We start from the raw sequence: 13,342 nt of genomic DNA on the forward strand, positions 1-13,342 counted from the left end.
CGCCAGACAGCAAGAAGATCTTATTGTCCAATGACTGAATCTTCGAAATGTTTCAGAGATGCAGAAAACAGGATTTAGTAGGTTTAATAGGTTTATTTACACTTAGGCTGCAGTCAAAGATGATTTCTTTTCGTGAATACAGCTCTGCAATTCGTATCGATATTATGTAGTATTTAGAAATAAACTATCAAACGAAAACTGTAAGAAAATGAAAAAAGTTTGTGCTGTAGTATTAAGTAAAACACGGTCCTAAATCCAAATTTGATTTCAAAGTATAAGGAGCATAGAGCAGTCACATAGCCTTTTAACAACAACAAAAATAATAGCATAGCAATAGTATATTTTTGTACTTTTATTACTAAAAGAAATGTGAATTTATTTATTTATTTGTACAAAAAAGTAATTCACTCATGGAGTCTAATGCTAATTTACCCAGTGTGGCAAGAATTGATGCTAACATATGTGTCAGCGTGAGTTTCACATCTAGCATAGCTTAATGGATCTGCTTCATAAACATAACTGATAGAAGAAGAGGACACTGGAGGGGTGTGATGGAAAGGCTGAGCACAATGAATGCACGGGCTCAAGTCATGAGAACACCACTGCTAAGATACGGCAACATGGACGGCGTCTAGAAGCCACAGAGGCTAACAAAATTTGAAATCTAGCAGCTGGGTAACGTAATGCGGGAATTCCTGAACTCGAGGCGTCGCAACCGGAAACATCTCGAGTTCCGACCTTTTGGGGGACATTTGGACTCTTCTCGCGCAAACGCCGTGTACAGGTGGCAGTGTGTTCCTTGCGTGGTCGCCGGTTGCCGAGGACAAACTTTGTCCGCTTCAGTGTAAAGAGCAGCACGACCTCCTACCTGGCTGAGTTTTTATGTTGCTGCACAACTGGGAAAACAGAAAAGCCACGTATACTTTGCTCCGACTGTGTGCAATAAAGAGAACCACAGACTGTGATCGCTCTCTGTCCTCCTTTCTCTCCCAGAGGCTCAGAGGAAGTATGAGGACAACTGCGACTCCCTGCACGAGGAGTCCGTGTCAGAGACGGCAGAAAACTCCGGGGAGGAGGCCGGCGAGGGGGCGCTGGACGTGGAGGCGGGAGAGATGACCGATGGAGGCGAGGACGACTACGACGAGGAGGGCAGCCACCATCTGGTAAGAGAAACGTTTGACAGGGCTGACAGAGAGGGATAGAGCGAGCAAGGCACTTTGGGAGATCTCAAGTGGGCAGACAGTCTTCGCCTTCTGAAAGTTAATTTCCCAGAATTATTCATGGCCACAGATCTGAGAGAGTGGGGCTTCACATGAGTGAATGGTGAGGGCGCCTGGACTGACAGTATCTCCCTGTCGACCCTGGTTGAAACAGTGGAAGCGAGGCTCCTCACGGGCCCACACATATACACATACTTACAGGCTATAATTAAAGCAGCGGGCTTCGAGACTCATAGGAGAGCATTCAAGACCAGACTTCACATGAACTGGTGTCGATCCAACCACGAAGTAGTGGATGTAGAACAGCACAGACGATTTTCTCTGGCAAGGTCAGTGAAGAAGTAGCCAACAAAAGCTGATCTGTCAAGGAGATTCTGTCATCGGGATTTTTTTTTTTAATGGGTAAAAAAATTTCAAATGCTCGGCATGCTCTCTATGAATTGCTTTTGTCCAACCAACCACCTAAAACTCTGAAGTTATTCAATTCAATAGAGAAAAGCAGAACATTTTCAGTTCAAGTAGTAACCAGAATATGATATTTAAAAACTGTTGAATGGTCTTTGTACGTAAAGCTTTTCGAGGCTGCTTATTTGAATGTTTTGATGAATTTTTTTAATTTTCAAATTCAATTTAGATTTTTGAGGAGTCAAATTAGCAAATTTGGTTTAAAGTCATTCGTTTAATTCTCCCATGATTTAAGAAACAATTGAACTCATAGATTAGAGACAAATTAATGAATAAAGTTGCATCTTTAGCAATTAATCTGTCTACAATTTGGGCTGTAATATCACCTGACATTTTTGTAGTGCCCAAGTTGATGTCATCAAGTTTCTTCTTTTGCCCGAACAGTAGTCCAAAACCTAAAAATGTTCTTTCTGCTATAATTTTAAGAAAGATTAAGAAAAATGTACTTGTTATAAAAAAAAAACAGACTGCTGTCGGTTGAAAGCCCTTCGGACAAAAAAAAAAAAAAAAACTGGGTGTTGGCCTTACTTTTACTTTATCTTATTTTATTGTATCGAATGTGCATTTATTTTATACTGCTGTAACATAAGAATTTCCCTGAGGGATTAATAAAGTATATATCTATCTAGCTATCTATCTACTTTTTTATTGAAGAATGTGTTTTTTCATCCTTCTACTGTACTTGTGCTTTGAATGTTAAAAAGTTAAATGTCACTGGTGCTTTTCAACTGAAAAATCAAATTACTGTCTTCTTCACACTTGTGTATTCAAATGGATGACCTTTTAACATGAAATAGTATTGTAGTTTATAACAGTTATCTGCATGCTGAGGCCATCAAACATCCACAACGCATACACATTCTTTCAAAAGTTGAAATTAAACTATCTCAACTAAGATCTTGAAGTTGCCAAGTTCAAGTTTGTCTGGATTTAGCTGTAGAGTGCTTTTGACCAGGTTTTCTTTATCATACCATATTTTTTATTTCACATTATTAATCCCCGAGGGGAAATTTCTTTGCTACAGCAGGGGGGGGGGCTTTCAGGGGGGAGCTGCTGCAACTAGCGCGGCGCCAGGTAACCTGACCTGAGGTGCATGTTTTTGGATGATGGGAGGAAGCCGGAGAACACGGAGAGAACCCACGCAAGCACAGGGAGAACATGCAAACTCCGCACAGAAAGGCCCAGGACCGGATTCGAACACGGAACCTTTTTGCTGTGAGGCGACAATGCTAACCACTGCACCACCGTGCCGCCCAAATTAACCAGCTGAAGATGGCCATGCAATCCTTGATGAAAGCTTTGTGTCCTTACTAATGGAAGGAATTCTTTTTCAGAGGCACTGTGGAAGAGATTTATTTGTTTCCTGAAGGTCACATTGATCACAGTTTGCGATAATGCACCACAAAGACTGTTCCGCAGGTTAGCATGGTGGCCCTTGTCAAGCATATATCAGCAATGACCTTTAGAAAAGATTAAATACAACCTGTGTGCACGATTGAAGCAGATACATCATATCTGTGACTTAAACTTCCTCGGTTTGCTCTCGTTTTCAGATAGAGAACCATGTATCGGATATCGACAACTGAGATCAGGTAAGGGCTTTAAATTTCTGTTTGATCTAAATGTCCGTTACAGTAGCTGTGGGGTTGGTCTACAAGGCTGCAAAAAGTTTTGGGGGCTCTTACAGCCTCATTATAGGCCTTCCGTGCCGTCCTCATTAAAAACCGAAGCCACTGAACTGTGTCTTGGGCATCTCCTAAGTCATAAGCTCCATGACATTTGGAAGACCAGCGTCACTGAAGGGCAGCGAATGCCGAATTCAACAGAGGAAGCAATAATGGCTTTCCAATGGGCCAGAACTGCCCATAAACAACATTCGTCTAATTGAATTGTGAGGAAGGGAGCATGAACGGCGAGGCCTAAGGTAAAGAGTTTCCTGCCTCTCGGAGTGCGGGTAATGATGCAGCCATATCATCGGTTGGCATGGGGCTGGCTAGCGCTTCACATCAGGGGTCCTTGGCAGTGTTTATGAGTTGCAGACTGTTGACGTAACTTTGAGTAAAGCTCTGCAACAGTCCTTTCAGGCTGTTGGATGAGCAAAGGAAATCTCTGACCATGAGCCTATGTGCCTAATATTGATTTCATTTTTTTTTTTTTTTAGACATTTGAGGGAACTCTCGATTTAGTTGTGTAGTTTCAGTCCAGTTTTAGTTGACAAAAACTAAAGACATTTCCATTTTGTCTACTTCACTTTAGTAAAATTGTAAGCTTTATCCAAAAATCACTCCCTTACTCATCACTCACTGTATTATAGATACGCAGTAGTTATTTCTATGTATAGTAAATTAAGATTTGAGCTATCTAAAACATCTTGTCCATATTCATGGTCGCTGACAGGTTTAATGTCAGACACTGTTCGTACTGTGGGTGTATTAGCTATATTCAACACGTCACTCCGTCTGGCTGCAAATCTTTCCTAGTGGTCACTCGCGGTATTGCAGCAAAACAAAATCACCTGAGAACCCAAAACCTATTTTCTCCAATAGACCACCATTATAAAAGAGACATTTGTAAAGCTATTTACAGAAAACCTCCAACTGCAAAAACAAATATACATATATGTTTTATAGTCTTCACATCATTGTTTTTTTAATATTTGTAAAACTGTCCCAATGTCTTTAAAAGGAGAGCTTTTATTTGCCTGTTAAAGTCCAAATGTAAAGTAAGTGGGAGTGGGACGATAATACTCATTTGCAGTGGGCTGCAACAACACAAAAGCTAGAAACTTTTTTTGGCTGCAGGCAAGTGAGGGGGGCGCCATTTTAGTCCAATATCCAGTTCTTTCCAATAAATCTACAGTTGGTATAGAAAAACATCATCCGCCTTCTAAAACATCCACACTTTGTTGCTTCACAGCCCGAAATGAAAACAGAAAAATCTGAATTCTAACTAAAGCCTTACCAGGCAGATGGTGTCCCAATTCTATCCATCTCTTAAGAAACCACGTTACACTTGAGTTTTCCATTTCCTTTCCATATGTCTGCCTTTTTAAAATTCTATCAGTGGCCAATTCACAAAACCTCCTCACAGCACATACATTTAAAAACCTGAAAATCACACTTAAGGTTGTGGAGAATATATGAATGTTTTGCTCGCAGGCCTACCAAGGATAGAAAATCACAGTGAGAAGAACCTCAATAAGTCATGTCCAGAGGGATTAGAGAGGCAGCTCCAGCGACCAGAAAATATTTCTGCACTTCCTAAGATATTTCTAAGGCCATTCAAAATGGACAAGCTTTAAAACTCAGCATAATCCTCATCAGATTTACAGCATTATAAACAGTCCCCATGTTTGAGGAGGAGACGCAGTCCTATAATGTGTTTTCAGACGTTTTCTCCTTTATCACTTCAGGGTGAGGAAGCAGACACTCCTGATCGGTGGTATTAGAATTCATCATCATCTTCAAGAGACAGAAAAGGATCTCTGAGGGATCAAGACACCCATTCAGGACTGTAAGTTGTGTTCAAGAGATGCCGATTCACATTTAGATGCCCAACTGTGCAGCACAAATCAAATGCGATGTGCTCTCTAAAGAAAATGTATTTGAGACCCATTTAAATGCATTGGCCAGAGTTTACTTCAAGTGCGACTTATATTACATTGCAAGAAGCCGACAGAATCACACATTAATCCTGTTACTGAAAAGATAAAACTGGGGGGAAGGGAATAAGAGATTTTTTTTTTTATTTATAAATTAAATTATGTTGATGGACGGTAACATGACATTGTTGATCAATTGTTGCTGCTTTTATGAAATGTGCTTGCGCTGTAATTTTACAAACTGTTTTTCAATGAATTTCTGGTTTAGCTCACATATCAAATGAATAAATGACAGTCAGAACAATCCGCGACCGCGGCATGATCTTCAGAAAATGGATGAAACATCGCTGCCGCCTGGTTCGGATTTGACTCATACATAAGCCAATAGCTGTGAGCATAACTTTTTCCAGCTTTATCCATTTATCAGACAAATGCCCTGTGGGGCTGTTCCATCATATATTCCAACTCCTGCCAAGTTTGAGAAGCAGAAAAGGCTTCCTGCAGTAGGGAGCCAGCACTGGCACAGGCCTCCTGCCAGGGAGCATCGCCCCAACGTCTCAGTGCACTCCTCCTGTGCAACCCAACATGGACCGCTGCTGTTCGGGAGCCAAGGCCTTTCTCCTTCTCCTTCACCAGCTCCTTCTTAATTCCGCAGTGATTTCAACCGTTTGTAGGCGAGGGAGCGAGGCAAGGTTTTTTCTAAATGGTGGAGGCTGTAATATTTTAGATAATACATTGAGAGACTTCGATATTATCTAAGGAGGAGATCCGTGATTCAGAAGACTCAAATATCTGAATAGATATCGACTAAATTTAACATGACACAATGACTAATGCCGCATCTGCCCCGTGATGTGGATCCGCGCCAAAATTGAACTGGTCCTTACTTGGGCCATGCTACACCCTTCCACCAAATACCATGACAATTGGGTGGACAGTTTTTCTGTAATCCTTCTGACAAACAGACCAAAAAAAAAAAAAAAAAAAAAGCCACACCCACAACTTAAGCTCTTGGCAGAGATAATAAGCGTCAAGATTATTTTAACAAAATGCTCACAAAACTGTGGTCATATAAAGCTGAAATAGCCAGCAGTGGATGATTTGTGCATTCATTTGGTGCAGTTTTCTAACAATAGTAAAGATGTTACATTGCTGCCATGTAGAGCTGCTACTCTGGAAAAAAAAAAAAAAATAAAATGCAGCTTGAGCTTCATCTGAGCAATTATAATTAACCTGATTATAAATAAATTGTTGCAAATTGAATTATGTCACAAGCAATTGGATGTCAGCATGTTCTGCTGTTAATTATTCAAATCATGTTTGCTCCAGTTTTTTTTCTTGTTTTTTTTCCCCCCACCATTCAGATTTAACCACTGCAAAGTTATTTCAAACAATGAGTTGCTAATGCCCTTTCAAGCTCGTCGAGAAGGAGGAAGGTGTTGACGACCAGGTGTCTCCACTGATTGCTGAGTAGCGCTAGTTTGGCTGAAGATGCGTATAAACTGAGATTCTGTTAGCACTTCTGTCACAGTAGAAGCTTTCACACAGGTTTAATGGTGGTTTTTGAGAACGGGAGTTGTTGACAAGGAGGTGTTGCTCATTTATCAGCTTGACTGCAAACTGAAAATTTGGTATTTCCACCAAATTAGGAAGTACTTCATGTTTGACTTGTTTTATGGTCTGTGCATTGAAGTGAATGATAAAGTACAAGCAGAATTATTTCAGTAATTGGAATTATCAGAAAGCTGAAACTAACTTCTTTCATTTTCAGTTTGGCATTATTATTTGGCTTCTGAAGCGCCGGTGTGTGGCAAACATTTAGATTAACGGTTAACCAGTTAGCAGCTTACACACCTGGTTTGTCCTGGCTGTCAGCCCTCCTCCTCCTCAGCATGGTTTAAAAGGAGCAAATGGGGGTACTGTCACGAGTTTGTAAAAGTCTGTAGAATTTTAATTGTGTGAATCAGTGCTGATGGTAGTTTAATGGGTTGTTTCAGCCAAATTACAAAAAAAAAAAGAAATGACAAAAAGCAATCCAACTCTTAACTGCTGAGGATTCTCATAAAATTGTGAGATATTTGTGGTTTTATTTTGACAGGCTTGGAGCTACGTCAGTGCAATCAAACAAAAATTGTATTTGTGTTGCTTGAAACAATAAAAGCTGCCAATTCAACAGCAAGCTTTCTTTTCACAGACAATATCTTAATTACTCTGGAAAATCATTTTGTTTTATTTGCTCTTGGGTGAAATAAGGGCTCTTACAAAAACTATGAACTCTTGATTAGTAACTTATTGATGTATAAGTTCAGCACATTTAACACTATAAACAAAAATACATTCGGACCTATTGCGGCTCGTGGACGAACGCCTGGCTGATAAAACCAGACCAACTCTACGTAGGGAAATGTTGTGATTTGGTTGAACTGATCCTTTAAACAACAAGAATTCTCAAAAGTAAAGGAAACGTCACCTCGCACAACTTCATGAACACACCACCCAATCCTGGCAGTACAGCCTAAAAAAAACAAAAAAATTCATAAAATAAAATTTTGAAAAAAGACTGTCCTGCAGCTCATTCAAAATAAAGTGTCTGGTGAATGATGATAATGTGTAATATTTAGCACTATTTTTGTACCCAGAAACATGTTTAAAGGAAATGGCTCTGCTACATGTTTCTTTTCTTTTTTTTCTTTTTTTTTTTTTGCTGGTAGCCTGTTATTTAATGAGCAGTACGGTGATGTGTCAAATATTTTGCAAAAATTCACACAAAAGAAAAAAAAAGAAAAAAACATCATTGCTTTTATTTGTCGTAATTTATCTGGGTCACACTAAAACATCTCTGTCTCAACAGTCACTTTTTATTTGCCCTGTAAATAGTCCTCATCGTGTTTAATTTCAAATAGGTTTAAAATAACGCAGAAATAATATACTGACAGTTTGTTGGAATCATTGCAGGTTTAAACCAGAATCGCAGGACTTGTAGAGACGTGTAACTGACAACTGTTGTATAGAAATGTACATTTTTTTGTAAAGATATTTTTTATCAAAAGGCATGTTTACTGTAACTTTGTATTTTCAGTTCATGTACAAAAAAAAAATCCCCAATATATTCTAACTGTTGTAAGGCTAGAAAACTCATTGTCATTGTAGATAACTATTTGTGTTCTTATCAGTCGATTTAAAACAAAAAAACACAAAAAAAATGTTTGTGTCATATATTCAAATGTTTCAATGATCAACGCTTTATTTTACAAATAAATATGAACTGAAGGACAAAGAAACCTTTTGAGTTTATTATCAAGTTCTGTGCAGAAATTACCGACGTGATCATTTCTAACAGATGGTTTCCAGCCGCGTGTAAATATTTGGTGCGTCGTTAAGAAGTGCCACTTAAAAATTCATTCTCTGAATTCATTACCATGCATCTTCCCTCTATGCAGACTGCTCATTTTAATTGTGATTTATGGTTGATTATGTCAGTGTCTGTGCCACGGTTGCTGTCAAAATGACACTTTAACAAGTTATACATTGTTTGAATACATGTCAAATTAGCGTCAGTCAGCAGAGAACTGGACACCGTAATGGCAGTTTGTCATCTTGTATTTGACTAATGGAACCATTCTTGCTGGATGCCAATTATTACCACTGTGAGCTTTTTATGGAGACGATTCAACAATGGCTGCATGTCTGGCAGGTCATTTCAACTCTGGCTGAGAGTCTCTCAGAGACTGTGCAAGCAAAGTCAAATTTATTTCTGACCTGAAAGTTCCTGAAGTTGAGATTTATTTATTTTTTTTGTATGAGGGTGAATTTGACATCAAATTAGCTAAAAAGCTCCGACTCAAAAGGAAACTGTACTACTTTTTTTTTTTTTTTTTTTTTTGCTAAATCATCACTGAAATTGTAAGTCAATTTAAACAGCTGTACAGGAAAACCCATACATCTCCAATCTGAAGGATTAAGTGTTCCTATTTAAGATGATTAAAGAAGCTACGTGAACCATTTTCAAACTGGTCCTTTTTTTTAGGGGAATAAAACTGAGCTTTTTGAACATTGATGGAAAATGAAAAGCCATTTAAATGGCTTCAATTCTACCATGAAGCAGTAAGGTTGAGGATGTATCGGCCTGTGTCGAAACATGGTTTTATTGGAAGCCTTTTCAAGAAGGTCAGAGGTCAGCTCCCCGCAGAAAAGAGACTCTGGAGCTGCTGGGGAATCACTATCCTGCCCGAGGCCACTTAAGCACGCCGTATGAGACTCAAACTCGTGTCCTCGAGTCTAGCAGTAGTCTCTGAGCTCATTACACTTGCCCTCCGGTTCTTGGGCTTCACTTGGGAATGCGCGACGTGATTTTAAGGCCGATTATGATTTGGCCTTTAAGATCTCGGAGTCGGCACTCTCAGCGGGGCAGCGTGGGCATTCGACTGACATCATCAGTGTAAAATGTCTCAGCTGGGATCAACATTTTTTTCTTTTTTTGAGTAAACAACAAGGTCCACTATAAATTGTCTGTTCTTCTGCGAGACAGCCTTTTCACAGTTGGATAGGATTTTCAGTCCACATGGATTGTTTTGGTTTGATTAGGTCTACTTCTGAAAAAAAAGAAAAGCCTTTTTTTTCTCCACCGTTTGTGTAGCTTGTTACGAGTCCGTCCATCCAATCTTTGCACTAAAAATAACACTTGCAGCGAATAAAATGTTTTAAAAAAAAATCTCCTTTTTATGCTTTGCAAAGGCTCTAAAACATAAAATCAACATCTGACGCAATAGAAACAAGAAATATATATATATATTAAAAAAAAAAAAAAGAAAAGCTTCTGGCATTAAAGCAAATCCTTTTGGAAAATGCGTGTTTGTAGTGACTTTAAAGATGGTAAAAGTTCAAGCAGCTTGAGCTCGGCGGGGTTTTTCCATCTGATTAGAGCTTCCCCTCTTGTTAGACTACAACACTAATGTCCTTGAAAGGTTTCGGCGTGTCACTTCCACTCCGTTAGCAGCTCCATATAAAGGTGGTCGGGCACCGACAGATGGCCAATTTAAAGCCCTCCCATTTATCCACAGTAAAAGGTAATGCGGTGAGGTTAATGAGGGCCAACTTCAACGCCACACACAATTAGCCCTCAGCATCAAGTCCGCACCAACAGTGGTTGTCATGATTGCGCACAGCTGTTCCCGCTTAACCTATATATGAGAAAACTTTTCACCCCTGCTTAATGCACTGGAGTTTATTCATTTATACAGAAATGACTAAAGCTTCTGAAGCAAAGGAAAAAAAAAAAAATGATGTCCAGCCTTGATAGTGAGCCTCAGGATGAAAGTGACTTCACAATTTGAATTCCACTTGAGCTGTTGTTATTGAATTTTTTACTTTCACAGCTGTAGAATTTTTTTTTTTAAATTGATTAAAATTAATGGCAATGCTGCTGCTGGACAGTTGCCTGTAATGTTGTTTTGGAGGGGGCAAGCTTCTCTGGAAATGTGTGTGTGTGTGTGTGTGTGTGTGTGTGTGTGTGTGTGTGTGTGTGTGTGTGTGTGTATAAATATATATATTTAATTTAAACAAATTTATTATTCAGTCTGGCCCACGACCATCAACAGGCATGTGTGTTTACAGCTGCTGACAGATTCAATTCACTCATTTTAATCTGTCTCTCTCCATTTGGGAAATAGATTATGTGATCAGTTCACTTTCAAGCTTCTTTTCAGAGATGGCCAACAGCCGCCGCATGGCTTACTGTGAAGAAAAATAAACATCATTTAGGGCAACGCCAAACGTGCAACATATTCAGAAGCACGTTAAGATGTAACATTTGGCTGATAACTCCATTTTAACAGCGTATTTTAAAAAAAATTGTTTTTATCCATATATGTTGTCTCTTAAATATATGTACAGTATGACCTATAATACTGTATTCCATTTCAAAAGTTGGAGAGCTTTTTATTTATTGCAAATATCCGCTTTCCCAGCTCACTGCACAGATCTTAATTAACATTTATATTATATTAGCTTAGGGGGGCATGATGAGCATATTTTCGAGGTTTGATTTGAAAAATATTTAAATGAATCTGCCTGTGTTGCCAGTAATATGTCAGGCTGCAAAAGCAGAATGAAGTGTCCCAATTTTCATCTCAGCGGAGGCTTTAATGAAATCAGGAGAATTTATGACGGCGGTGACGGATGAGGTGTCACAAAGTCGTTAGGTTCAGTTAGAGGGTAGCAAGATAACCTCGCCGGCGTTAAGCTCCTCAGGGGGGGATGCATATCTCCCTTTCTGCCTCTTACAGATGTGTAATATTGGAGGATTTTTGGTGTATCATATGTTTCTCCTCATGGTTCAATTGGGTTCTTTTTGTCTTATTTTTTAGGGAAAATCTGAGGATGTTTTAGGTCACATTGATGCAGAAACCGAAAATTCGAAAGGGTTCACAAACTTTCAAACACCGCTGCAAAGAGATAACTCTTTCTTCCTAGATGATTTTTCAGTGACGGATAACATAAATTGAATGACACAAGTGAAGGTAAGAGTTTTACTTCCTTTCAGTATGAAAAGACATGTACAACATGTAGATGAAGCGCTTTGGTGAATGAAAGAACATGAATGTCACTTTGTCTCCTTTCCAAACTGTTTTATTGCCGGTGCAATTTTAAGCCAATTGGACGATATTAAATTGATTTAGGAGCAGGGAAGAATGATCAGTCCAGCCAGCCCAAGATGCAAAAAGTCATCAGGCTCTTTAGATGAAATCAATCACGGGGTAATTTAAGATTGAAACCATGACAGGGTGAAGTATGGTGACGGTGGAGTGGAGAGCTGGTCGAACGGTGGAGGTTAATCCTCTTAAATCTGAGCCAGGAAAAGAGAAGATGCTCTGTGTTTGGTTTTGGATTTGCTGCTTCAGCAGAAATTAAATGTCACACGAGAACTGAAAATCCAAAAGACAAAATGAGAAGCTGAAGTTTTATTGATCCTTTTGCAGAAAATGGAAGAGCGAGAGTAGACAACAAAAGACCGGGCAACTTTAAGAAAATAAATCATAATTAACGCCAATATAAAGTCGAGGAGCAGACTTCAAGTAATGGGTATGCCTAGAAGGACAGTAATTAATCGCATGGATTAGTCAGATTACTTTGTTTACAAATTGGTGCTATAATCTCTGTGTTATGTTGAGTTCTTATGTGAATTCCACTCGGTGACAATATTTCAAGCTGTGGTTTTAAGTTTTGTAAAGCAGATATCCCATCAGCTTAAAAGTGGGCTGTGGCGTTTTGTTGGAAACAAACAAAAGTTATTTTTACACTCAGTGTTTAGATTCGTTTGGCAGATATATTTATCATGTGTTGAGTAAATTTCCCTCCTCCTGTAATAATATAAAGCGATCTATTTTTAATACGCTAGATTGGCTACTATTTGCGTTTACTTGCCAGCAGTCTCCTCTTTCTCTTCCTTTGTCGGCGCATTGCTGTGATTGTCGGCGTATTCTTTTCAATAGCTTGAAACCAATAGATGGATGTGAATGGTGCTACTGGTGGTAAAAAAAAAAAAAAAAACACTACATGGTGCCTTTAATTTTCTCTTTGCTGATGCAGTTTTCATTCGAGCAAAGATTATCTGGCTTCTTTCTGACATTGTATGTTGCTTCAATATAAGAAAACTTTCTTGTCATGGTTTGGGGCTTTGAGATTGTCGGGTTTCACGGTTTACTTTGAAATCGCCCACCTTTTGTGACTGTTGGTTTTACTTTCTGTCCTTCTGGGTGTTTTTCCCGCCAATTCTTGTGTTTGCCTGTTTCTCATTAGCGCATTAGCACTGCGATCGGTTCCCCTCCCCTTTAAGTCGGAAGGTTTTCATGCCTTCGGTCTCGTTTACTTTATTGTTGGGATAATCTGTTTATCCACTCCAATGTGTACATATTTCTGTATTCTTTGTGATTACTTTTGTAAAGCAGTAGTGATTAGTTTTGGGCCACTCGTTGGCACCAATTACACTCCTGATATATTGAAGTTGTTGCGTAAGCATTTGTTTACACATGCAGCGTACAAGGAGCAACTTTTACTG

General features: G+C 39.1%; 1 protein-coding gene across 13 annotated transcripts in view; it reads left to right on the forward strand.

The window, feature by feature from the left end:
- The window catches only part of LOC138619780 (RNA-binding Raly-like protein), a 97,993-nt gene extending 88,703 nt beyond the window's left edge, over positions 1-9,290 (forward strand). For all 13 annotated transcript variants that reach the window (XM_069696540.1, XM_069696535.1, XM_069696542.1 and 10 more), the window contains 3 exons: positions 994-1,163; positions 3,239-3,277; positions 5,098-9,290. In XM_069696540.1, the coding sequence (XP_069552641.1) occupies positions 994-1,163; positions 3,239-3,271 (203 nt within the window). In that variant the 3' untranslated portion in view covers positions 3,272-3,277; positions 5,098-9,290. The remainder of the gene's footprint in view (positions 1-993; positions 1,164-3,238; positions 3,278-5,097) is intronic.
- Positions 9,291-13,342: the final 4,052 nt, after the last annotated feature.

This window comes from Brachyistius frenatus, unplaced genomic scaffold, assembly GCF_029030835.1.
Source record: "Brachyistius frenatus isolate BFR_SWC_R1_liver_20210118 unplaced genomic scaffold, ASM2903083v1 Contig_21, whole genome shotgun sequence".
NCBI classification, from domain to species: domain Eukaryota; kingdom Metazoa; phylum Chordata; class Actinopteri; family Embiotocidae; genus Brachyistius; species Brachyistius frenatus.